General features: G+C 51.8%; 1 protein-coding gene across 3 annotated transcripts; it reads left to right on the forward strand.

Annotated features, from left to right (window-relative positions):
• The first annotated feature begins 683 nt into the window (after positions 1-683).
• Klhdc8a (kelch domain containing 8A) lies at positions 684-21026 on the forward strand. 3 transcript variants are annotated; one of them, XM_070041691.1, is made up of 6 exons: positions 684-838; positions 13105-13682; positions 17082-17246; positions 17681-17896; positions 18523-18624; positions 20023-21026. In XM_070041691.1, the coding sequence occupies exons 2-6, from the start codon at positions 13307-13309 to the stop codon at positions 20214-20216; spliced, it is 1053 nt and encodes a 350-aa protein (XP_069897792.1). In that variant the 5' UTR covers positions 684-838; positions 13105-13306; the 3' UTR covers positions 20217-21026. The 3 variants fall into 3 exon arrangements, with proteins under 3 accessions (XP_069897792.1, XP_069897793.1, XP_069897791.1); XM_070041692.1 differs by lacking the exons at positions 684-838; positions 20023-21026 and adding exons at positions 12642-12797; positions 18813-18960; XM_070041690.1 differs by lacking the exon at positions 684-838 and adding an exon at positions 12644-12797.
• Positions 21027-25220: the final 4194 nt, after the last annotated feature.

Below are 25220 nucleotides of genomic sequence, written 5' to 3' on the forward strand. Positions count from 1 at the left end.
ACACATCTCTGTGATCCATTTGATCTTTCTTGAAACTGGAGACAGCCTACTCTAACTTCTAGAATAGAAAAGATTGGGCTGAACAAACAGCCTGTTGCGTTACCTGCTAAAACATTAGCTCTTCATCTGAGGAAGTCCTGCTAGCCATCTCTTAAAACAAGACACTTTGTAGAACCAGTCCAGCTTGGCTAATGGTGCTGTGCATTTCCTTGGAGATGGCTCACCCTCTCTGGACCACAAATGTCCCATCTGGGCACAGAAAGGCAAAGAGATGAGGTGGCTATTTGGGACCAAATCTAAAAAGCTCAATCTCCATAGTCTCACACCTAGAAGGGGAGAATGTACCATGAGTGGATTGGGGTGGAGGTGGACGTTTGTCCCTGGCTCAGAGGACAGCCTGGCAGAGCGTGGCTCCCTTTTCCGCTTCCCTCTGATCTCGCATCAGCCGGAGGAGTCCGGCTGCCTAATCTTTTTGTTGGTTAGTTTCCATGGCAGTTATTGTCTGTGTGTGAGCGCATCCGCCCCCTCATCCCCTCCTCCCAGAGCAAGCCCTGGAGCTGAGGCTCAGTGGGAAAGGCTTGGAGAGAGGCTCAGCTGCCCCCACCCACCGCGGTCCTCCCGGTGAGGACTTCAGGGAGCCCAGCCCCCTGGGGTTTCTGTGCAGGTAGGGTGGGGCGACAGAGGCTGCAGCAGTGGACTCCTAGACTCATCTCTTGTGAAGGAAGGCCCAGGCACGCTGCCCACACCAGCGGGAGGAGCCGGATTCAGATCCTGAGCAGCCCCTCCCCACCTCTGTCTCTTGTAGATGACCTCCAGATGCCCTTGTGGCCCTGCTCAGGTAGGTGCTCTTTCAATCTATCTATGAATCTTGGGGGGTACTGAGAGGAGGGGCCCCAGCCCAGGCAGCCAGGGGCAGGGAGGAACAAAGGTCTGGGCAGGGCCTTTACTTCTAGGCTGGCCTTTCTGGCTTTGAAGTTGAATGCCCCTCCCCATCTGGCTTTAGCCCGGCAACTTAGGTTCCACGATCACAGACAGGCTAGCGTTCAGCTAGTTTCCAGAACTTTCCTTCCATATTCAGTTCTGCTTTGAGAGTATCTACTGTAGTCACGGTACTGGGCTTGGCTCCCCGGTGGGGTAGGGTGTCTGTGGGAAGAATGACATGTCACATGGTTCTTGCCTTCAGAGCACCTAGCATCTGGAGAGAAAGGCAGAGTGTCTGTGTAGATGGGTGTGCAGACTTCAGGCTGGGCATGCTGGTCTGTGCACACTACTTGCCTTGGGCAAGTCATTCACCCTCATCAAGTCTCAGTTTGAGCTTCTGAAAAATGGCGGTAGTAACAGTGCCTACTTTAGATGCTAGATCACACATAGGCACGAACGTTAGATCAGTTAGTGCCACAAAATAAACACCATACACTCTTCGCTGTGATCACTCTTCTTCTTTTTGTTGTGGTGGTTGTTGTTGTGGAGGGCTTTTTTGCCAGTACTGGGGCTTGAACTCGGGACCTCACATTCTCACTTGCTCCTCCCCCCTCATTCTCCTCCGCTCCCGCTCTCTTCCTCCCCCTCCCATCCCCCCTGGCTCAAGGCTGATGCTCTACCACTTGAGCCACACTTCTGGCTTTATGTTAGTTGGAAATAAGAGTCTCTCAGATTGTCCAGCTGGGCTGGCTTCAAACCTGGGATCCTCAAATCTCCTCAGCCTCCTGAGTAGCTAGGATTACAGGCATGGGCCACTGGCACTGGGCTATTCTTGGGTTCTTAAGAGGCTCAAATTTGGAGTGGTGATCTGCATGGTAGTGGTGATCATTACCATGGGAATCCACCACAGTAATTACCATATACACTTACCACAGTCCCAGAAGGGCTACAGAAACATGGGAGGGATTATTCTTGTCCGTAGAGATCTCACAAACCTGAGGAAGCTGGCATGGAGGTGAAGTACTGAAGGGTGCAAGCAGGGATGTACATAGGAGGCAGATACAGAGCCACGGGCGGGACAAGGAAAAGCTATCGGCCATCAGCTCAGTTCTGGAGCCCAAGCACTAACCTTAGCTGTGAGGCTGTGCTGAACTTTAGGCTCTCTCTGGAAGACAGAGCCAATTTTAGAGCAGGATGCTGCAGGTATTGAAAGAACCAGTACAAGATGAGGCTATGAGGGAGTGACCCTCAGAAGAGATCTAGGCTGGGGGTCGGAGACCAGAGCTCAGGTCAGGCTGAGCTTCAGATCAACCTGGGTGCTCTGAGGCTAATACCTTCACTTCTCTGGGTTTTGTTTCTTTGGTGGTGGTGGTGGTGGTGGTGGCTGTAGGGCTTGAAGTCAGGGCACAGGTGCTGTCCCTGAGCTCTTTTATTTTTTTGTCAGTCATGGGGCCTGAACTCTGGCCTGGTGCTGTCCCTGAACTCTTCAGCTCAAGGTCAATACTCTACCACTTGAGCCACAGCACCACTTCCAGATTTTTCTGCTTATGTGGTACTTAGGAATTGAACCCAGGGCCTCATGCATGCGAGGCAAGCACTCTACCACTGAGCCACCTTCCCAGCCAATCCCTGAGCTCTTTTGCTCAAGGCTAGCACTCTACCACTTTGAACCACAGTGCCATCTCTAGCTTTCTGGTGGTCAATTGGAGATAAGAGGCTCACAGGCTTTCCTGCCTGGGCTGGCTTTAAACTGTGATCCTCAGCTCTCAGCCTCCTGAATAGCTAGGCTTACAGGTATGAGCCACTAGTGCCTGGTTGGGTTTTGTTTCTTGCTTCTGAAAGGGATCATAACTTACCTCCCACCTGTGCTACAGTTATTAAATACCACATATGAGCATGAAATTATAAATTAGCTTATAAAATACAAAGGAATAGTAATTCTTTAAGGAGAATGAGTATGTGGTTCACATGGCATCGAGGTAGGTGCAAAGGAAGAGACACAGATAAATGATCTTAGAGCAATGCCTGACTCCTAACAGCAGACTAATGAATGATCTCCCCCATAACTGATTTATTGACTCCATTCATCCATGGAGGTGTGTGTGCAACAAGTATTAGTGTCTCCCCCACGTAATGCCTGATACTTGGTTCCGGGATGAGCAAGAGTAGTGAGTTATACAGACAAGGTAGGGTGGGGGAGTGGGGGAAAAGGGGGAAACTCTGCCTTGACTGGAGCAGGACTTCCAGTGCTCTATACCCTGGCAGCTTCCACCTGTCAAGCACTATCCAGCTTTTCTCCAGGGTTATTGTTAGACATTTCTCATTCGTTGATTGTAGGCTCCGAAGACAAGACCCTGTGTCTGCATAGATCTTCTAACACCTCCTCTCTGCCCTCTGCTGATGGAGAGCTGGAATCGATTTGCAGTAAACAGCTCAAAATTCATCAGTCATAAATCCCCCAGCATTCCCAGGGCTTTTTGCCACCCCTGAGACACCTTTAATATTTAAAGAGGAATGAATTTGTAATTAGCACCTGAACAGTATATCCCAGCCATGCTGGAGGTTTTCCTATTTAAATGCAAATTGAATTTTCCCAGAGGAAAACTGATAAGTGATGGAAATAGATAGCAAAGGAGAAGAAACGCTGTCAGAGCAGGGAGGTGGCACGGATGTGACATCGTCACTTTTGTCATTGTTGTTGACTTGCTGCCTGTATACCCCACACTCCTCTTACCTGAGGACCAGGCTTTGAAGCTCAGAGACCCTGAAATGGGGCCTAGTCCCCACAGAATCTATGTTTCACTTTTCCTGTGTCTCCATGGGGATGGCCCAGCTAATGACCACTTGTGTTAGATTTGGTCATCCTAGACTTTTGGTGGCCTGAAGAGGAAAAGGGACATTTGGAGCCAGGCACATTTGAATTTGAACTCAGAGTCCGTCGTCTGTATGTGTGTGTGCTGGGAATCAAATTTAAGACCTCCTGCATGCTAGCCATGCTTGTAAGCACTGAGCTTCAGAATCTTTTTCTGACAAGCTAAGAAGCAAGGCAAGTTCCCAATCTCCCCTCATGTCTTCACAACAGACACGGAGCTATTAGTACTTGTTTCTGTCAAGATGGCTGTGAAGATTATGAGCAGAGGAAAGATATGTGGTATATACAGAAGTGCCCAAGAAATGTTAGCGTCCTACCAGTGCTATGGGAGAGTGCTTGCTTAGGCCCTGAGATCAAGCCCCAGTACTGGTATGTGTGTGCATGCATGTGTGTGCGTACATGCGTGCGCGCACACACACACACACACACAGAACAGTGGATGAAGGCAAGACTTAAATACTCTGGGAAGGGCCAGCTTATTCTGTGTGGTTCACACCTGCTGTCACAACTACTCCATGCAGTGTTGTGGTGGGAAAGCCACACAGACAGCATTTGAGCGACTGAGTGAGGCTGTGTTCCAGTATAACTGCATTTGCAGACACTGAAGTGTGAATCTCCTGCCATCTTTATGTATCCTGAAATATTTCTTGTTTTCTTTTTCTTTTTACAACCATTAAAAAAATATAAAAACCACTCAAAGATGGCAGGAAATCCACACCCAGGCAAGTCTAGTGTCACCAATTTGTTGATCTATAGACTGTCTATGAGCTGGAGCTGGGAGAGGAAACCTGTGCTGAGTAACCTCATCGGGCATCGCTCCTTGAGGCTGGATCGCAAGGGGAAAAAAACGGATTTTTTTTTTTGGTCCAATTGTGGGGCCTGAACTCTGTGCCTGGGCTTTGTCCCTCAGCTCTTCAGCTCAAGGCTAGCGCTCTACCACTTGAGCCACAGCGCCACTTCTGGCTTTTTTCTTTTTGCTTATGTGGTGCTGAGGAATCAAACCCAGGGCCTCAGGCATGCAAGGCAAGCGCTCTACCACTGAGCCACCTTCCCAGCCCCAGAACTGATTTTTTTTGAACCAGAACTTTGGAGGAACAGGGCCACATAGGATCCCTGGTAGTGGCTCCTCTTTGGGTGCCAGTCATTAGATCAAAACATGAATAAGAGCCAGAACTGGTGGCTCATGCCTGTAATCCTGGCTATTCATGAGACTGAGGTCTGAGGGGTTTTGTTGTTGTTGTTGTTTGTTTATTTGTTTTTAAGCCAGCCCAGGCAAGAAAGTCTGTGAGACCCTGATCTCCCACTAACCAACAAAATGCCAGAAATGGAGCTGTGGCTCAAGTGGTAGAGCACCAGTCTTGAGCAAAAAAAAAAAAAAAGCTAGCGCACAGAGTTCAGGCCCCAGTATGGGCATAAAAATCAAAATACAAAACAACAACAACAAACCATTGAGCAGAGGTCACTCTAGTTCTTCCCTACTGGAGTCAAAAGATCAAAGGGCAAAAAAAAAAAGAAAGACACGATCAACAGGGCTGCCAGCCTCTAAGCAGAAGCTTCGCAGGGGTTCAGGCTCTGCTAGTATGCTCAGGCAGGACAGCAGAGCAAGTCCCCAGGACCTCCTCCTGCCCCCTCGACTGCAAACCTATCTGCCCCTATTAACAAAGACAGGCAGGCCTTTTGATTCACCAGGAGCCAGGCCTGCGTCTCACTTTCCTGGATTGCCATCTATTCTTAGACAGGCACAACCCACTTGCAGCCAGCCCGTTGTGTGTGTCCCCTACCCATCCCCACACCTCTCTGTTCTGTCTGCGGCACACAGGGGACACAGGTCAACACAGCAGATGGCAGCCTGGATGCTGAAGCAGATTGCTGTTTCCCATGGGAGCCAGATAAAGCAGGGCGCAGGATGAGGCCCGCTCTCCGCCTCACCCCTCCTTCTCTTCAATTGCATCTCTGCCCAGTTCTTTCTCCAGAACCTCTGGGGAGGGAGTTGGGGCAGGGAGAGCAAAAATGATCCACTACCTCCATAGAACGCTGCCCAGTAAGCAGGCAAGTCTTTCTAGCTGGAGGGAGAGCTTGACCCATCTTTCTGGTGTCCATAGAGGTTGGCAAGCTCTTGGGGGAAGGGGAAAGGGGAGAGCAGAGGTTCCCAAGGCCTGGGCTAGAAGGGGCAGAAGAAGGGTGAGGCTTCTGAGGGTGACTGATCTCGCTTCCTGAGGCCTTGGGCTGAATGGCAACTCAGAGCAACCCAACCTGTGGACCCCACCCCCACCCATCCATTCCCTTCCCAGCCCCAAAGCAGGACCCAGAGCCTTGAATCTCACCAGATTTCATTTCAAGGTTAGATAAAATTTGTGTTGGAAGGAACGTGAGCAAGGAGATTCAGGCTATGAGCAGCTATGATCAAATAGCAACCCAGCACTGGAAGCCCACCCAGGAGTGGGGAGTGGCTTTCTCTCTGTCTCTGTCTCTGTCTGTCTGTCTGTCTGTCTGTCTGTCTGTCTGTCTGTCTGTCTGTCTGTCTCTCTCTCTCTCTCTCTCTCTCTCTCTCTCTCTCTCTCTCTCTCTCTCTCTCTCTATTCTTTTCCTTCTCTCTTTCTTTCTATAAGTTGTGGGGCTTGAACTCAGGGCCTAGGAGATATGAGCTCTTTTGCTCAAGGTTAGCGCTCTATCCCTTTGAGCCACGGCTCTACTTCTGGCTTTGAACTGCGGTCCTCAGATCTCAGCCTCCTGAGTAGCTAGGATTACAGGAGTGAGGTAGCAGGTCTGGCTGGCCCCTTCTTTTCTCAGTGGAAACAACTACCTTGTGACCTCAGCTTCTGTCCTCTAGATAAGACAGCTCTGCTCAAAAGAGGACCCCTTAGCGCAAGGCGAGCAGGCTGGGCTTTGGGTTCACGCTGGAGGGAGTAGCAAGCTTCCCCTCTGGCCTTACAGAGCTGAACTCTGTGGCGCAGGACTGTGGGTTGTGGCTCTCTCTGCCTGTTCCGAGCCCACTCCCCCTCCGGCAGCTTTGAGCAGCCATCCCATCTGCCAATCAATCTTCCTTGTTGATTTCCCAGCTGGCAGCAGCAGGACTGGTGCGTAAATCATTCAGAGCCCCTCTCAGCTCCGCCAGGACACGGAGCTCGTTTTAATTAAGAAGAATGGAGGATGCTGCTAGCTCTGGAAATGGCGATATTAACTTACTAATGGACCTTTAAAGAGCAGTGTCTCTTCTACAGAGCTGCCTGAGCCCCTGGAAGCGGGGAGAATAAGGCCTGCTTTACCTCAGTTTCCATCCAGTCTCAGCCCGGTGGGTTGGGATTCATGGGTTCATGTTCCCTGTCCAGATTGCACTGTGATTTGAGTCAGATCCTCTGTTTTCTGCTTCAACCACTGTGGGAGACAAGCGGCACTCAGGAAGGTCAGATCCCATCCAGAAGCACGGTTCGATTTCTAGACAGGTGCCCAAGACATTATTAGGCACTCTGCATCTATTACAAGGCCCACCTTGTTCCAGGCTAATTTGAAGGAAATGAAGGTAGTGACAGCCACAGGGGCTGGGGGAGGGTCTCTGACAGAGTCTTCCATGGAGGCTGAAGATGGCAGTGCCCAAGAAGCCTGGGGAAGGGGCCACAGGTATGGCAGGCAGATCTCTGTGTGGTTGTTTCCAAATAGCACAGCTCCTGGGTCAGAGAAGACCCCTTCCCCCATTCCACCATCCCAGACCTGAGATCCCGGTTTCCCCTACATTGGTGGGAAATACTCACAGAAGACTGACATCCTACAGTCACCACAGGCCCCTGCCCCACATTGGGTCCTGGCTAGGAAAGGCACAGGACGGGTTCTTAAAAGAAATCCACCAACTCAATTCTTTTTCTTTTTGTGCCAGTCCCGAGGCTTGAACTGAGGGCCTGGGCACTGTCCCTAAGCTTCTGTACTCCAGGCTAGCGCTCTTTCACTTGAACCACAGCTACCCTTCCAGCTCTTTGACAGCTAATAGGCGATAAGCATCTCATGGGCTTTTCTGCCCAGGCTGGCTTTGAACATCGATCCTCAGATCTCCATCACCTGGGTGGCTAGGATAACAGGTATAAGACACCAGGACTGGACTTCAACTCTTTAATCAGAGCCGCTGTTCAGGACTTAGGATTCTACACCTTCACTCCTGGGGCACTAGTGCCACCCAATCAGACTATATAGCTGCAGATTATGGCCCTACCACGCCACCTCCATTCAAGTGTATGCATGCCCTAGGAGGCCCTCAGGATGCTTATCTAAGCTGGGGGAGGAGCCTGTCTTTCCCTGGGCCACCCTTGTTCCTAATTGGCTGAGGCAACCTTGCCAGCACCCTTGGTTTAGGAATGAGGAGGTGATGAACCAGCAAAGGACACCAGCTGTTCTTCAGATTAGATGATGGCTCCAGCAGCAGCAGAAGCTATCTCAGCCAGGAGAGAAGAGATCTTGTCTAAGACCCAGAAATGATGGGATGGAGCAGGGTGAGGCCTCCTTTTGAAATTGGCACCTGCTCCTTGGGGCACCCTGGCCCGGCATACAGCAAGCTACAGGGCCAGAAAGTCACTTCTCAGAAAGAAGGGGCGGCGGGGGGGGGCGGGGAGCAGCCTTTGTGGAGGATCTGCAATATGCCTAGTAATAATGCCTGACACCCTCTTCCTCCCACTCCTCAGTCATTCCCCTTCTTAGAGATTCAGGGACAAGGGGCTGAAAGCGTGGCTCAGTTGGTAACGTGCCAGCCCATAAGTGAAAGTGTCAGGTGTTGAGTTCAAGTCCTAGTCTTGTTCATGGTCACTTAGCTAGAGGTGACACAGCCAGGATTCAGACCCAGTTTGTCTGAGTCCAGAGTCCACACAATTTCCTGCTGTCTTATGATCTACAGAGCACTCAGAAAGAGCTACACAGAGAAGGCAAACCTGGCCTGGGGAGCTCTCTGGTGTTTCTCCAGCCAGTGTGGCAGCCTGCAGGGGAGACCTAGGATGCGGAATCTACCAGCCCCTCAACATCCACCCTTCATGCCCCATCAGGAGCCTGCCACACTGAGAAGCTGCTTGTTGTTCTAAATGGTCCTTTCCCAGCCCCCCTGCCCCCCGCTATAACCCACCTCAGAACTCATGAAGGCAGGATCCTGAGGAATACCTAACAGACACTCCATACATGTGGAGAAGACTTCATTTTCTTGTGTGTGAATTAGGCTTCAACACATCTAAGGTACAACTTAAAGAAGAAAATTGGGTAACTTTGTGTCACGACAGTAATTCCACAGCACCTGAATGTTTAAGAGCTCTCATGACCTTTCTGACCTTTTGTCTTTCCATCTCCCCCTCCCACCAAAGCAAAAAGTCAAACCTATGTCTGTTTGTTTGTTCTGGTGCTGGGATCAAATCTAGGGGCTACACTTGCTAATCTAGGGGCTACACACTATATCACAGAGTGATGCTCTCCACCTCCATCAAACACTTTTTAAGAGAGAGAGAGACCCAAGCCCCATGCCATCCAAGATCTTAGATCAAGAAAGATATCGATTTGACAGGAGGAAGAACTTCCCCACCAGAAAAGCATTCCACACCAGCATGGAGTGGCACTGGACTCCCCTTCAGCGTGGCACTCCGGCAGGCCCCAGCTTGGTGCACACCCAGTCCAGACATGGAAACTGCAGGTGACTCAGGGAATCTTAAGTGGTGGTTGCTAGGTTACAAGCTTCTTTAATGTGCACTCGATGTAAGGACTAAAGGATGTCACCTGGCTAGGAGGGAGGAGCCATGGGGGAAGGGGCTGGGGAGATGGACACAAGCCAGGACTTCCAGAATTTGCAATTAGGCCATAGCCCGGAAGGTACCCTGTTCTTAGTACTTTTCCAAAGGCCTGAGGCTCTAGATCCTTCCGTCCCTTGGTCTGGGTGGTGCCTGGGCATTAGAGGCCTGTTGTGGACTTGATTTCAGGCACAGATATTGAGTTGTTGCCGGAATCCCTTTTTTCTTTCTTTTTCTTTTTCTTTTCTTTTCTTTTTTTTTTTGAAAATCAGTTTCTATCTTTACGTGCTGTTGGACAAAAATCCAGAAGCCAGAAGCCAGATGAGAATGTAAAGTCTTGGCTTCTTTAATGAACCATTTGTTCGTTCATGATTTCATCGTGACGAATTGAAGGGAAACTGGACTAGAATCCACAACCTCACTGAATTTCAGGTTCCTTTGTAAGACCTGGGCACTTGGCACCCACGCTGGCCACCATTGCCAGAATTGTTCAGAGATTATGAGAAATAGATGCGAAAAGGCTTACTTCGTCCCAAGAGGTGACACAAACTCCAGAGTAGAATGCCACACATCTGCTAGCAGCTGAGTGGGGATACAGGAGGAGTGGACTCATTGTTCCGAGTGGACAACTCAGTAAGGAAACAAGGCTAAAGACACAGTCCAACAAACCCTTTCAGTCTACCACCGAGTGCTGGTTTGTGGAAGTCAGTCAGGTTAAGGATCTGGTTGGGTGCCAGTGGTTCACACCTGTCATCCTAGCTACTCAGGAGGCTGAGTTCTGAGGATCACAGTTCAAAGCCTGCTCGGGCAAGAAAGTCTGTGAGACTCTTATTGTCAATTAATCACCAAAAAGCTGGAAGTGGAGCTGTGGCTGAAGTGGTGGAGCACGAGCCTTGAGCACAAAAGCTCCCAGACTCTGAGTTCAAGCATTGGGACTGGCACAAAAAGAAAGAAAAAGATAAAGATCTGTTTACTGTTTCTCTGGGCAAATTCATACTCTTTCTTCCTCCCACCCCTGCAAAGGAAGGAAGGGAGAATTTAGTGGTGATTCCTAAGAAACTTCATAAATTCAGACCATATCCTCTTGTAATTTATGAGTACTTACTGAACAGAAAACAGAACACAGCCTTCTTCTGTAGAGGTTGTGATGGTACTCGTTTTGCATGGATGAGAACCTTAAACTCAAACAAACACACAAAAAACCTGAAGTGGTTAGGCCAAGAGCTCATCATACTAACATGGCTTGCTATGAAGCACAGCTTCTGCGTCTCACAAGAAGTCATAGGAATGATAATTGTATTCACAGAAATCTATTAGGCCCTGGGTGTCAAGTGTGCACACTTGATAAATTCCATCTCATTTATTGTCACAAAAACCTACACAAATACAAGCATACCGCCGAATGCTCCAACGAAATAAAAGATGACAAATTGATATATACAACAGCCACAATAGGTCTACAGGGAGTTATATGCAGTGGAGGGGCACCCCCAAAGTTCCATACTGTATGATTCTATTTGTCACACCCCAAAAGTTCCATACTGTATGATTCTATTTGTCTAACAAGTTGTGTGTGTGTGTGCCTGTGCGTGTGCCTGTGTGTGTGTGTGTGTGTGTGTGTGTGTGTGTGTGTGTGTGTGTGTACACCAGTACTAGGACTTGAATTCAGAGCCTCCTACTCTCCCTTGGCTTTTTTACTCAAGGCTGACACTCTGTCACTTGAACTATACCTTCACTCCCAGCTTTTTGCTGGTTAATTGGTGATAAGAGACTCAGGTATTTTCCTGCCCCAGGTGGCTTTGAACTGTGTGATCCCCAGATCTCAGCCTCATGAGTAGCTAGGATTACAGGTGTGAGCCAGCAGTTTGCCAGTTTGTCTGTCTTAAAGTGAGGAGTTTCTGAAAGTGGGGAACCCAGCACCGGTTGCCAGGGATTGGGGAGGAAGGAGATGGGGGAAGTGGGCCCCAGATGGAAGGGCGATGGAAGGATGTTTGTGGGATGAAAATGTTCTCTGCGTGGACTGATTGACTTCAATAGGCCGGTTGTACAATTGTACTTGAGTTTCCCAACATGTTACTGTTGGGGAAAATTAGATAAAGAAGTCTTTCTTACAACCACATGCAAATCTACAGTCTATCTCTAAATAATAAAGCTAGCAGGAAATAACATATGTAAGAAAACTGATGCTCAGCATAGCTAAATAGTTCTCAAAGCCAAGATTTCAACCCAGGTCTGCCGGGCTCTCGGGCCTGGGTGTTTCCAGGTGGGGCTGAACTAGAGGAGATTCCCATGAGCCTTGTAGGACGGTGGTCCCCTGCTGCGCGCACCTGTGTTACTAAGGCCTACAGTCTTGCAAAGGCCATTATTGGAAAGTGGGTTGAAGACTCTATCCTGTCTAGCCCCGTGGGTTGGAGTCCAGATGGAGATCAGCCAAGCAGGTTTGTACCTCCTGAGGTGTGCCAAGGTGGTGATGTTCACCTACGTTGGTGTCCCTGGTTGTGTGTCCACGTATGTATCTGGGCATTTGTGAATTGCACATAGACCCAGCCGTGGCTGTGCCTATTGGGGGACAGGCAGAAGTGAGGCAGACACCTGCAGGCTGCGGGGGGGGGGGCACCGTGTGGGTCTGCATGGGTCACTCCCACCTAACTTGCTTCCCCGAGGTTAAACCTTTGGGGAGGATCCACCTTGCCAAAGCAGAGGCAGATTGTCACGAACTGGGTCTGTGTACTGTAGACAAACTGGGTAATTGGACTCTCCGCCTCCTCACCCCAAACAAACACTAGCAAACGCCGGCCCCCACACCGGAGGGAGTCTGGTCCCCATCATCTGGGTACTTGGCTTAGTGCCTCCTTCCTCCCCGCTTCCCAGGCCCTGTAGACGACAGGTGAGCCTCCCCTGCCGCCGGGCCTGCCCCCCTCCCGCCCCCCCCCGCCCCCCCGTCCCCCGCCCCCCCGCAGCCGGGCCGGGCTTATGTAAAGAGGTCACGGCTCGCTCCGCGGCGGGGCGCGCGCGGATTCCTGCACAGGTGTAGCGGATGCGGGCGAGGCTGCGCGCCCCGCGGGATCGCCGGCCTCCTCCCGCCGGCCTCCTCCCCGTCGGCCTCCTCCTCCCCGCTCCCCCTCCGCCTGTGTGACCGCGGTGTGCGGGCGGGGAAGGACCGAGCGCCCTCTCCCCGGTTCCCTGCACCTCCCGGCTGGAGCTCGGGGCGCCGAGGGAAATGCGCTTGGAGCCCCGCGCGGCTCCGGCTCGGCTGTGTAAGCGGCCCGGGGATGCGGGCGCCGAGATTGCGGGGGAGACGCGGCGTGGAGGGGGGTGGGGGGCGGGGAGGCTCGTTCCCGCCTGCCTTCGCCCCGGGGAGCCCCGTGCCGGGGGTGTCCCCGATCGCTCCCCCAGACCACCCGGCCCGCGCGCTGGGCCCGGGCGCGGCCGGGGGATCTGGGAGCAAGGGCGGAGGTGGGGTGGGGGGCTCTGGAAGTTGCCGGCGGCGGGGCGTGGGGGCCGCGGAGTCTCCCCGGCCGCTCCCCCCGGGGCTGCCCTTGATTCGCCCGCTTTCTCCCGCAGGGCCGGGCGTGGACGCCGCCGGGACCGCCGAGACCCGAGGGACGGTGAGGCGCTGGCCGGCGTCGGGCGGGAGCCGCCGCCCCCGGGGCGACATGGAGGCGGCGCGGGGCGGCGCGGGGACCCGCGGCGCCGACTAGCGGGCAGAGCGCCCCCTGCCCCCTCCGCCCCGCCGGGGCGAGCCTGCCCGGACCCCCGCGCTGCCATGGAAGTGCCGAGCGCCAAGGACTTCCACTGGAAGAGCCTGGCGCCGCTGCCCCGCCGCCGCGTCTACTGCTCCCTGCTGGAGAGCGGGGGGCAGGTGTACGCCATCGGGGGCTGCGACGACGGCGGCGTCCCCGTAGACTGCTTTGAAGTCTACTCGCCCGAGGCCGACCGCTGGACCGCCCTGCCGCCCCTGCCCACCGCCCGCGCCGGCGTGGCCGTCACCGCCCTGGGGAAGCGCATCATGGTGATCGGGGGCGTGGGCACCAACCAGCTGCCCCTGAAGGTCGTGGAGATGTACCACATCGACGAGGGCAAGTGGAAGAAGAGGAGCACGCTGCGAGAGGCGGCCATGGGCATCTCGGTCACGGCCAAAGGCGAGTGGGGCCGGGGGAGGGGAGGGATGGGGGGAGGATGGCCACGGAGAGGGGAGAGGGCCCCTCCCCGGAGATAACGGGTGGGAACCCACCCTGATTATGTTCCTGCTCCCATCTGATCCTCGCCATGAGATCCACTGATGGGGAAATGGAGGTTGAGCCGCCAAGTGTCTGGGAATTCCATGGAACACCCCCGCCCCCGCCCCCCAGCAAGCTGGGCAGGTCACTGCTGGAGCGGAGGGTCGAGGTGTCAGGTGTGCGTCGTGGGGTAGGTGCAGACCGGGGTCCCCCATCCTTCGGTAGAAAGACCACGCCTCCCACCCACCACACCCCATCCACGGAGACCCATAGGTTTCACCACCAGACTCTCAACCTGGAGTCCTGAGGGGGTTCAGTCCATCCTTGCCCAATCACTGAGCCTCCCTAGGGGTCTGTGGGACCTGATTTTAGCACTCTGTGTGTGTGTGTGTGTCTGTCTGTCTGTCTGTCTGTCTGTCTGTCTGTCTGTCTGTCTGTCTGTCTATACTGAGGCTTGAACTCAAGGCTCGGGTGCTGTCCCTGAGCTTTTGCTCAAGGACAGTGGTACTCTACCACTGGAGCCACAGCTCCATTTCCCGCTTTTTTTTTTTTTTGCTGGGTAATTGGAGATAAGCATCTTACAGACATTCCTGCTCAGGCAGATTTAGAATCATGACTCTCAGAACTCAGCCTTTTGAGTAGCTAGGATTATAGGCCTGAGCCACCAGCGCCTGGCTCCAAGTCTTTCTCCCCACCTCCCTTCCCCTCGTTCCCTTCTGCCTCCCAGACTCAGAGGTGCAAGTGGAGATCAGAATGTTCAGTGTTGTGTTCCCATAGCTCATTCTTTATCCAGGTTCACTAGGCTCCCAGGCATTAGCTTCCCAACTGTGTGGATTTAAGATCTTCATTTCACTTCCTCAGAGTCCCTCAGTTCATTCTTTTTGAGCCTAATACAGCCCAGAGCATGGTGGGGTGTGGGAGGGTTATCTGTGGCAATTTTTACTAAGACTCAGCTTTATGGGAAATGGTCTAATAAGAGTTAGGAGATCCCAAGTTCACACGCTTGCCAGAGCGGCACAGGTATTCAGTAGAAGGTGAGGGTAACCTCCCCCATATTTTTCCTTATCTTTCCCTCCTTCTTTTTCTCAGTCATCCCAGCTGTCAGGCCTAGATCAGAAGCCAACATTTCTTTCTTCCCTTTTTTGTTGTTGTTGTTGTTGTTGTTGTTGGTTGTGGGGCTTGAACTCTGGGCCTGGATGCTATCCCTAAGCTTGTTCATTTAAGGCTAGCACTCTACCACTTTGAGCCACAGTGCCACTTCCAATTTTCTGGTGGTTCACTGCAGGTAAGAGTCTCCCAGTGCTCACTTGGGCAGCACATATACTAAAAAAAAAGAGTCTCACAGACTTTCCTGCCCTGGCTGGCTTTGGGCCTCCATCCTCAGATCTCAGCCTCCTGTATAGCTAGGATTACAAATGTGAGCCACCAGCGCCCAGCAGTCAACATTTCTTTACCAACTGCTCAGTCTCTAGCACAGTGCTAGACTCCAAGGAGGAAAGAGAGGGAGAAGTTCTGATCTGTGGTTTCAGAAGGCCGTTCTGACCAAGAACAGTGTCTAGAGAGAAGTTCTTGCCCAGAATCCCCTACAGCAGGGCATCCAGTGGGGTTCCCCTAAGCTCCCAGGAAGAAAGGATGGAAGGTTCTGAAGCCTACAGGGCCAGAAAGAGAAAACAAGTGCCCTCTATCGCCTTAAGAAATGGTGCTGACAAGTTAAGAACTAACATGTATTGAGTCCTTACCCTGGGTCCTTTATCTTTGAACCTTACCACCTATCCAACATGCTATGTTCATCCTCATTTTAGAATGAAGCAGTGTGAGGCCTAGAAAGGTTAAGTCACTGGCTCAAGGTCACAAAGCTATTAAGCGATGATCACATCTGTGCACCTAATTATGGCTTCAAATCGGTTCAACAGTTGGGCTCATCTGCATTTCCATGCCAGGCAGGGCACAGATTCTGAGACTGCAGCGGACCTATAATACATTGAGAGAAACAGGATTTCAGGAACGTGGCAAGCAGGAGCAGGACAATGGAGCTACCATCTCTCAGGAGACACCAGAGTGTCTCCCAGGGCCCAGTCTCTCCATTCAGACACCCAGGTGAATGTGAGAGGCTGAGTCAGGATTGAGCCTGGAAGTGCGACAGGATGTGGAGTAGGTAGGAGGCTTTCCAGGGGGAAGGTAGCTCAGGTGGGGAGGGGAGGATGGGACTTGTGTTAGATGACTTACTCGTGTAGGAAGCCCACCTCCCAGCCTTAGTCAGAAAGTCTGGGAAGTAGAAGGAAATAGTACTGATGACTCGTTAGTAACCTTAGAAAGTAGAGGTACTGGGCAGGCAGGAGCAGTGGAAATGGGAGGCCTTGATCAAGGCCCAGTTCCCCACTGAACTGTGTTTCCTGAAGAAGCCAGGTCTCCCCACAAACCTTGCCCTCATTCAGCCCTAGCCCTAGCCCATTTAGCACAGGTGTCTCCTGACTTCATAGGCCATCTCACCTGTGAAGGAGGATGGCACCCTCCCTACACACACACACACACACACACACACACACACACACACACACACAGTAGAAGTGTCTAAGGAAGATCCAGAGGCATGTGGTATCTTACAAGATCAATGACAGCAGGGCTGTGTTGTTTGGTTTGGTTTGTCAGTTGTGGGGCTTGAACTCAGGGTCTGGGCGCTGTCCCTGAGCTCTTTTTGCTCAAGGCTAACATTCTACCACTTTGAGCCACAGCTCCACTTCTGGTTTTCTGGTGGTTAATTGGAGATAAAGAGTCTCCTGGGTTTTCCTGCCCAGGCTGGCTTCAAACCATGATCCTCAGATCCTGAGTAGCTAGAATTACTGGCGTGAGCCACCAGTGCCCAGTGAGCTACCAGCACCCATCCTGACTGTGTTTTAAAGATCCATGCTGTCTCTGGAGAGTGTCGGTCAGTCTGGAAGTCCCAAGGACAGGCCACTCCCAGCGGTCATCAGGAGAAAACCTCGCCACAGCAGCTTCCCCTCAAGCTGTCTAGGCAGGAGGTCAGTAGAAGGACAAGACCTAAAAAGGCGTTGTTCAGTCCTAGGCATCAACTACTGCCCACCTCCAGGACAGCCTTAGTGACTTGGGCTTTGCTAGCAGTTCTGCAATGGCTTCAGGAAGAATCAGGCTCAGCCACCACAGAGACCTTGAATGTGTCCCTCCCCTCCCCCCCCCCTCCACTGACATAACTGTGGTTCAACCGGTAGAGCAGTGACTGGGCACTTGGCCTGGCCCTGGTGAGGGATGTGACTCCTCGTGCCTCTAAGCTGAGCTGGGGCTGGCGGTGTCCTTTCTTTTTAGATTACCGAGTGTATGCTGCAGGCGGGATGGGCCTGGACCTGCGTCCACACAACCACCTCCAGCACTATGACATGCTCAAGGACATGTGGGTGTCACTAGCACCCATGCCCACCCCAAGATATGCTGCCACCTCCTTCCTCCGAGGCTCCAAGATCTATGTGCTAGGTAAGGATGGGTTATCTGTTGTACTCGCCCCCCCCCGCCAGTCCTGGGGCTTGAACTCAGGGGTTGGGCACTACCCCTGAGCTTCGTTTGCTCAAGGCTAGCACTCTACCACTTGAGCCACAGTGCCACTTCCGGCGTTTCCTGTTTATGTGGTATTCAGAAATTGAACCCAGGGCTTTTGTGCATGCTAAGCAAGCAATCTATCACTAAGCCACATTCCCAGCCCTCTGTTGTACGTGTCTCCCTTTCTCCCTTTGGTCAGTTCCCTTAGAAGAAATACCTGTGGCTGGGCATCTCCTTGGCACTAGGGGAGAATCACGCTGCCACACCCCTTAGGGAGCTTCCTGTGTGACTGGGACAGGCAGAAAGGGAAAGCCAGCCCCATCCTCAGAGACGACTCTTCTGCCCACCCTGCCCTCCACCCTGGCTTCCAGGGGGACGGCAGTCCAAGTATGCGGTCAATGCCTTTGAGGTCTTTGACATCGAGACTCGCTCGTGGACCAAGTTCCCCAACATTCCCTGCAAGCGGGCCTTCTCCAGCTTCGTGACCCTGGACAACCACTTGTACAGCCTGGGAGGCCTGCGGCAGGGTCGGCTGTATCGGCAACCCAAGTTCCTTCGGACGATGGATGTGTTTGACATGGAGCAGGGTGAGCTGGGGACCAACCCTTGCCCTGATCCCCTGTGAAAGCTGTCTGCTTGTCTTCCTTCTGGCTGATCCCCAAATCTCCTGCCCTGTCCATCATCCCAGGGCCAGTGGGTGCAGTGGGTGCAGCTGGGTGCAGTCCCAGGTCTGAGCTCTCCGCTGCACTCATGGATACTTCGGAGATGCAATTCCTTCATCTCTCCAGGGTTCCCTTTGGCCTGGTTGGTTGTTTTCAGCAAAGGCTTTTCTACCTATTGTTTCTTTCCTTACTGATGTCTGTTCAGGACCAGGTCAGGGAGAGATTCTGCTTTTACTGATGGGGAAATAGAAGAAACCCCTGACTCTCACCCTCATGGCTCCCCTCAGTCTTCCCTCCAGTTTAGGGAGGGAGAATCAAAGGACAGCAGAAATCTCTGACAGGGTTGTCTTCCACTGTAACAAGTGGGGATGGCAGGGGGCCATCCCAAGCTGCAGGGGGCGCTCTGGGTTCCCTGAGCACAGGGGTGAACACGAGGGGCCGCTGCCCAGGGTGAAAGCCATTTGGGACTCCTTCGTATTTGGTAGTAATGACCAGCACCTTTTTTTTTTTTTAAATTTTCTCTCCATTCTGCCATGACCCATGGCTTGTAGGGGGATGGCTGAAGATGGAGCGCTCCTTCTTCCTCAAGAAGAGACGGGCAGACTTTGTGGCTGGCTCTCTGAGTGGCCGGATCGTAGTGGCAGGGGGACTTGGTAAGGACGGGGCGTCCAGGCGGGAATGGGTAGTGGACATGGTTGGAGGTGGACCCTTGGCTCTCTGCATGAGCAGCAAATAGAACTGACTCCGTGTACACTCAGAATTCAAGACACTCCCTTCCTCCCAGCCAGAACTTTACCTATCTGCCTATAGCCCCAGATGTGTTCTTTCTATCCTCTTGCAGCAGAGAAACTGAGGTCCACAGAGAATAAGGGACGTGCTGATAACTGGGAATGATTGGAGGCAAAGTGCAGAGGGGTTCAGCTCTCGACCTTCTCTGTGTCGTCTTTTCCTTGGAGACCCAGCCCTGTTTGAGGCCAGGAAAGCATCTAATCAAATAAAGTCTAAATGAATCCTGGATTTGATGCACCAGCCTCCCACAGACCACTAGTATTGTGGAGGGAAAAACCTATGTCAAGCCAGGTGCTAGTGGCTCACATACCTATAATCTTAACAACCTAAGAGGCTGAGATCTGAGGATTAAGGTTTTGTTTTTTTGGGTTTTTTTTTGTCGGTCGTGGGGCTTGAACTCTGGGCCTGGGCGCTGTCCCTCAGCTCTTCAGCTCAAGGCGAGCGCTCTACCACTTGAGCTACAGCGCCACTTCCGGTTTTCTGGTGGTTTATTAGAGATAGGAGTCTCACGGTCTCTCCTGCCCGGGCTGGCTTTGAACCGCGATCCTCAGATCTCAGCCTCCTGAGTAGCTAGGATTACAGGCGTGAGCCACCAGCGCCCGGCAGGATTAAGGTTTAAAGCTCGCCCAAGCAGGAAAGTCCATGAGACTCTTCTCTCCAATTAACCAGCAAAAAAAAAAAAAAAAAAAAAGCTGGAAGTGGAGGTGCGGCTCAAGAGGTAGAGCACTAACCTTGAGCACAAAAGCTTAAGGCTAGTGCTCAGGCTCTGAGTTCCAACCCCAGGATGGACACCAAGGAAAACAAATAAACAAACACCAAAAATGTATGTCATCAGGCAGAGACACAGGCAGCTGGGCTCCTGAGAACCGTAGAATACCTCCTTTTACTCACATTTCAAAGACCATATGAGCAAACCCATGTAGTTCTGTGTGTGTGCGTATGTGTGAAACAGGAAAGACATAGTAGTGCCCTAGAGACTTCCAGATGTAAAACAGGGATGGAGACATCAAGCTGTCTCTCAAGGAGATGGAGAGACTAAAAGGAAGTAGGAGGGACAAAGGTGCTGCCTGGCAGGAGCCATTGGCCCAGGACCAGGAGAAGCAATCCAGTAGCTGAGCACATCCAAGCTGCCAACTTTTGCTTATGAGTCCCAGGTCTAGAGGTGGGGGGCGGGGAGCTGGGGGGGTGGAGCAGGGGTAATTGAGAGGCTCAAATTGGTAACTGGACTCCTGGGTAAGCTGTGATTCCCTTGGTGCTTTTAGGGAACCAACCCACTGTCCTAGAGACAGCGGAAGCATTCCACCCAGGGAAGAACCGATGGGAGGTGCTCCCTGCCATGCCCACACCCCGCTGTGCCTGCTCCAGCATCGTCATCAAGAACTGCCTCCTGGCCGTGGGGGGCGTCACGCAGGGTCTGAGCGACGCCGTGGAGGCCCTGTGTGTCTCCGACTCGTAGCCATCCGCAGCCCAGCGTCTATGCCCTGGAATCTCTCTCCTTCACTGCTGACAAGGAATGGCCTTGCCAAAGCAGTTGACCTATTTCCTGGCTTGTCATCTCCTTCTTGCAGCCAGCAGGGTCGGGCTCTGGGGCTCTCCGTGACCTCCTTCAACCCCTCAATACAACCAATCCCAGAAGAGGAGAAGAAGGGCAGAAAACTCCAGCAGGAGCCCAGCTGTCTCTTGTGCACCGTCCTTGCTCAGTGCTCAGGCTCAGAAAAACAAAGGACTAGTCCCTTCCTGCTCCTCCAGGAGTTCCACCTCTCTTGTTACCCCCAGGAGGAGGTCCTTCCCCTGTTCTGACTAGTTTGAGGGTCTCTTGGGATGAACAGTGGGGAACGATAAGAGAGCCCCAAACCCTGTGTGTCTCTTTGACCTCCATCCTTTCCACATTTGGTGGTGGGTCTGGCCCGGGCCCCATTGACCCAGCAGAAATTGACTTGAAGTGAGGCCCCGCTGCAGACAGAAGAGAGTCGGGGGACACACGGCCACTCCCTGCCAGCAGCCTTGGCAGGGAGGACCAGGGCTGAGCATGTGGTGACAGGGAGGGGAAGCAGCAGCCCCATGTCTGCTTCTCCAGCCCTTCCCTTTGCATTTTGCCTTCTGCCACCTGCTCCCACCAGAGGCCTGGCTCTTTTTGTCCCCCATGGCCCCCAGAGTGTTCCTGTGTGAAACCTCATTTACACTGTGGCATCCAAATCCACCAAGGATGGATTCATATGCACTCGGGTTAGTAGCAGCAGCACAATGATTAAAATCTATATTCCTATTCTCTCTGGTACTGTACTGTGGGAGCGGGCTGGAGGGACCCTCTGATAGATAAGTAGAGAAGAGCCCTGAGAAACCTCTTCTGGTGCCCTCAGGCTAAATACCCTTCCTCCCCCCCCCCCCAGGGACTACTTATTCTTGGCTGTTCCCTCTAAAGAGTGCCACCTTCCCACAGCTGCCACCACTTGCCACCCTCCCAGAGAAACAGCAGATTGGCCTTTGCTGGTGCCGAGACTCTGTGTGTGTGTGTGTGTGTGTGTGTGTGTGTGTGTGTGTGTGTGCACGCACACATGCGCACAGCAAAGATTCTGTTCACATAGTTGCCTTGAGCCCGTGGTTCCATGACTAACCTGATTTCATTCCAATTCTCTCATATCCAAAGGACAAGGGAAATTGCCCACCTACTTAAAAATAAAAAAGGGGGGAGGGCTTTTGAAAACGTACCTCTCTTTAGCTCGTAGAGCACCCCTTTGTGAGTCACAGTTATTTTTAAAAGCTCTCCTGGGCTGGGATACAGCTCAGTGGTAGAACCTTTGACTAGCTAGCGTGCTTTAGGTCCTGGGTTCAATCCCTAGCCCACAAAGGAAGAAGGATTGTTTTTTAATTTATTTTATTATTTTAAAGGTGATATACAGCAGGGTTACATTTACAAACATCAGGTAATAAGTACATTTCCTTTCGTACAGTGTCATCTGTTCCCTCATTTCTTCCTACTCCCTCCCATCTCCACCCATGAGTTGCAGAGTTCTCTTTCATCAATATCCAGTGCAGGAGAGAGGTTTATTTATGTTCTTCCTCTCTCTGTGTACCTGAACATCTTCCTTCCTCAGGTCCCAAAAGGCACTGCCACCTGCTGCCTGGCTTTTTCTTTCCATCAGGGCGAGGAAGCAGTCTGTGGCCAAGGGTGCCCCCTCGTGGCTGATGCCAAAGAGGCCTTTCCCTTTGCTTTTGGATCCCCCGTTGGGCTGGGCGGCTTAGAGGGAGCTGGAGGAACTGCAGGTAGAGGAGGCCATTCTGTCTCAGTCTCCTTCCATTCTGCTCTGCCCTCCCAACCTACCCAAACTCCTACTTTTAAAAAAGGGGGTCATAATTAGAAATGACAAAATAATGGCATTTGCAGGGAAATGGATGGAGCTAGAAGGAATCATGTTGAGCGAGGTAAGCCAAGAACGAAGAGACAAACAGTACATGGTCTCCCTGATAAGTGGATGATGAATCCAAAATGTTAGGTGATATGACAAAACTAACAGGACTTAAGAAACAAAGAACTCCCACTCATCTGGTTGAACCACTACTAAATATCCCCATGCTGCTGATCACATATATGGTATATAACATATGAGCACCGTTATATATTACAGACTGTGATAGACAATTTGCTCCAGGAAAGTTAGAATGAACTTGTGACTTTAAATGAGCATCATTATTCCACAATACTGTGAATTTCCGGAAATTAAGTAATCACTTAATCACAATCAAAAAAAAAAAAAAAAAAAGAACCTTGGGGAAGGGAGGGAGGGAGGGGATGGTAGGGGGAAAACAATGGAGGGGGTAACAATGTTCAAGAGGAAGTGGAAGTGTACTCATTACCTCACTCATGTAACTGTAACCCTCTCTATAGTATCTTTACAATAAAAAAAAAAGGGGGTCATAGCTGGACATTGGTGGCTCACACCTAGCTACTCAGGAGGCTGAGATTTGAGGGTAGTTCAAAGCCAGATCAGGCAGGAAAGTCCATAAGACTCTCGCCGCCAATTAACTGCCAAAAAAAAAAAGTCAGAAGTGGAGCTATGACTCAAGTGGTAAAGCACTAGCCTCGAATGAAGGAGCTGGGTTCAAAAAAGCCATAGAAGAAAACAGCTTGGCATTGGTAGCACCAGATATTTGAGTTCCTCTCTGGAGGAAAATGAAGTCATTGCAACCAATGAAGCCCCTCCTAGGATCAGAAAGACCCATGATGGTCGCATTTCTGTTACAACATGTGGGCCACACAACACACAGGCCACCCTTAGCAGCACTTTTCTTGAGCATTCACTGGGCAGAAAGGGGGTCCCAGAAGGCTTTGGTACCTCAAGAAAGCGGGCTAGTTCACAGCCGCTTGTGATTCATTTCTTTCCAGTTTTTGTTTGTTTGTTTTTGCCAATTCCAAGGCTTGAATTCAGGGCTTGAGCACTGTCCCTGAACTCCCTTTTGCTGGAAGCTAGCACTCTACCACTAAGCCACATCCCCAGCTCCCTTCCAGAGTTTATTTCCAACAACCTCTTCCATTAATCTTGTGATTTATGCTTCTATTCTCACCTCAGGCTCCTGCACAGGAGGGGAGATATAGAGTCTTCTGAACCTCTGCTTTACAGAAAACATGGAGAGTCAGAAATCCTGAATATCTAACCCTAGAGACACAAATAAGGAACTGGTAAGAGCCAGGCACCAGTAGCTCACACCTGTAATCCTGGCTACTCAGGAGACTGAGGTAGGTCTGAGGATTGCAGTTCAAAGCCAGCCCAGGTGGGAAAGTCCTGTGAGACTCTTACCTCTAATTAACCACCAAAAATGTTGTGGCTCAAATGGTAGAGTGCTAGCCTTGAACACAGAAGCTCAGGAGCAGTACCCAGGCCCTAAGTTCTAGCCCCAGAACTGGCATAAAGAAGAAAAGAGTGCTAGGAATGAAAACTCAAACCCAGCTCAGTACGCAGCACTCCTACCTCACACACTGGTGTCTCTGACCTTCACAGTAAGAAAAACAAGAGTGGCCCATGCATGTACTCACACCTCCAGTGACCCCTCCCCCTCCAAGAACAGCTCCAAAGCCCCAGCCAGAGACTTAGAGATGTGGCCTTAGTGAGATCAAGTACATGCATGAGCAGGCATGTAGGGGATGGAACGAATGCAGAAGTGACCCCAGGACAGGACACAGGACTCAGGCCAAAGAGTCAGGACAAGAGCCAAAGAGACGGATACCCAAAGTGACAGATGAAAAGTTCCTGTGAGTTCAATAAGGTCATTCTCCTAACAAAATGCCACAGACAAAAGGGACTTAAAAGAAAATGTCCTTGAGTCACAATTCTGGAGATGACAAGTCTGACATCAAGGTGACAAAAAGGCCAGGCTTTTGCTGAGGGCTCTTGGGGTTGGGGGGGGGACTCCCCTGGCTTCTTCCTAGCTCCTGGTGACAGTTGACAGTTCTTAGTGTTCTTTGGCTGGTAGCAGTGTCACTTCAGACTCACTCCGTTTCCACACAACCTTCTCCTCGGCAGATCTCTCAGCCCAAGTTTCCCTCATCATATATGGACACCTGTGGTTGGACTGAGGCCCATCCTTATCTGATAAGACCTCATTTGAAGTAGATTATGTCTACAAGGATTCTATTTCCAAACAGTCACGTTCACAAGCGCCAGTGGTTAGGACTTCCAATCAACTCACAACACCATGGCGAGGTCTTGCTGGAGTTGTGGGAAAAGAGGTCAGAGGCTAGGAGGAGTACATGCAGACCTGGAAGGGGAGTTGAGGCCTGGAGAGGAGGGGGTTGGGACAGGCAAGCTGTGAGGCAGCAGTTCTAGCAGTGGATCTCCTTCCTCATCCCCACTCCTACCCCTCACCCCCTACCATGAAACCAGTGCCGGAAGACAGAGATGGTCCCTGGGCAAAGGGGAAGGCCAGCTGGCTGCCACAGCCCAGTGTCCTGTGTTAACCTCATGTAGAGTGTACATTCTCCTTTGTAGTCTGGTCTTTGTTCTAATGGCTTAAACTGTGTGCTGTTGAGCTCTATAAACATCTGTGTGTTTGCATCCCAGAGCCCTTGGTCCCGCCTCCAGGAAACAGAGCACCAAGCACCCTCCCTCCCCAGCCCAGGAGCAGGGGCTCTGTGAACCTGAGCTCTGTGAATTGTGTGCAGTAGCTACCTCACACCAGGCCGGCCTTCATGCCCAGTACCCATTACCTCTTCCCCTTTCCACCTCTCCCCCTCTGCCTTCTCTCTCCTGGGGCTTGAACTCAGGGCTTTGGCACTGTCCTTGAGCTTTTTCACTCAGAGCTACTTTACCTACCACCTAAGCCACAGCTCTGCTTCTGGCCCTCTGATGGTTAATTGGAAACTTGACTCCTTTCGATTGCCTTTCCCAGGCTGGTTTTGAACCACAATCCTCAGTCTCCTAAAAAGTTAGTGTTATAGGCATGGGCCACCAGCCACAGCAGAATC

This window comes from Dipodomys merriami, unplaced genomic scaffold, assembly GCF_024711535.1.
Source record: "Dipodomys merriami isolate MVZ:Mamm:240054 unplaced genomic scaffold, mDipMer1.0.p SCAF_31, whole genome shotgun sequence".
NCBI classification, from domain to species: Eukaryota; Metazoa; Chordata; class Mammalia; order Rodentia; family Heteromyidae; genus Dipodomys; species Dipodomys merriami.

Bases quoted from the DNA above. Each gene is read 5' to 3' on its own strand.
- Klhdc8a (XM_070041691.1), top strand. From the start codon at position 13,307: ATGGAAGTGCCGAGCGCCAAGGACTTCCACTGGAAGAGCCTGGCGCCG. The intron at 17,247-17,680 runs GTAAGGATGGGT...CCTGGCTTCCAG, and splicing joins CTCCAAGATCTATGTGCTAG to GGGGACGGCAGTCCAAGTAT. The intron at 18,625-20,022 runs GTAAGGACGGGG...TGGTGCTTTTAG, and splicing joins CGTAGTGGCAGGGGGACTTG to GGAACCAACCCACTGTCCTA.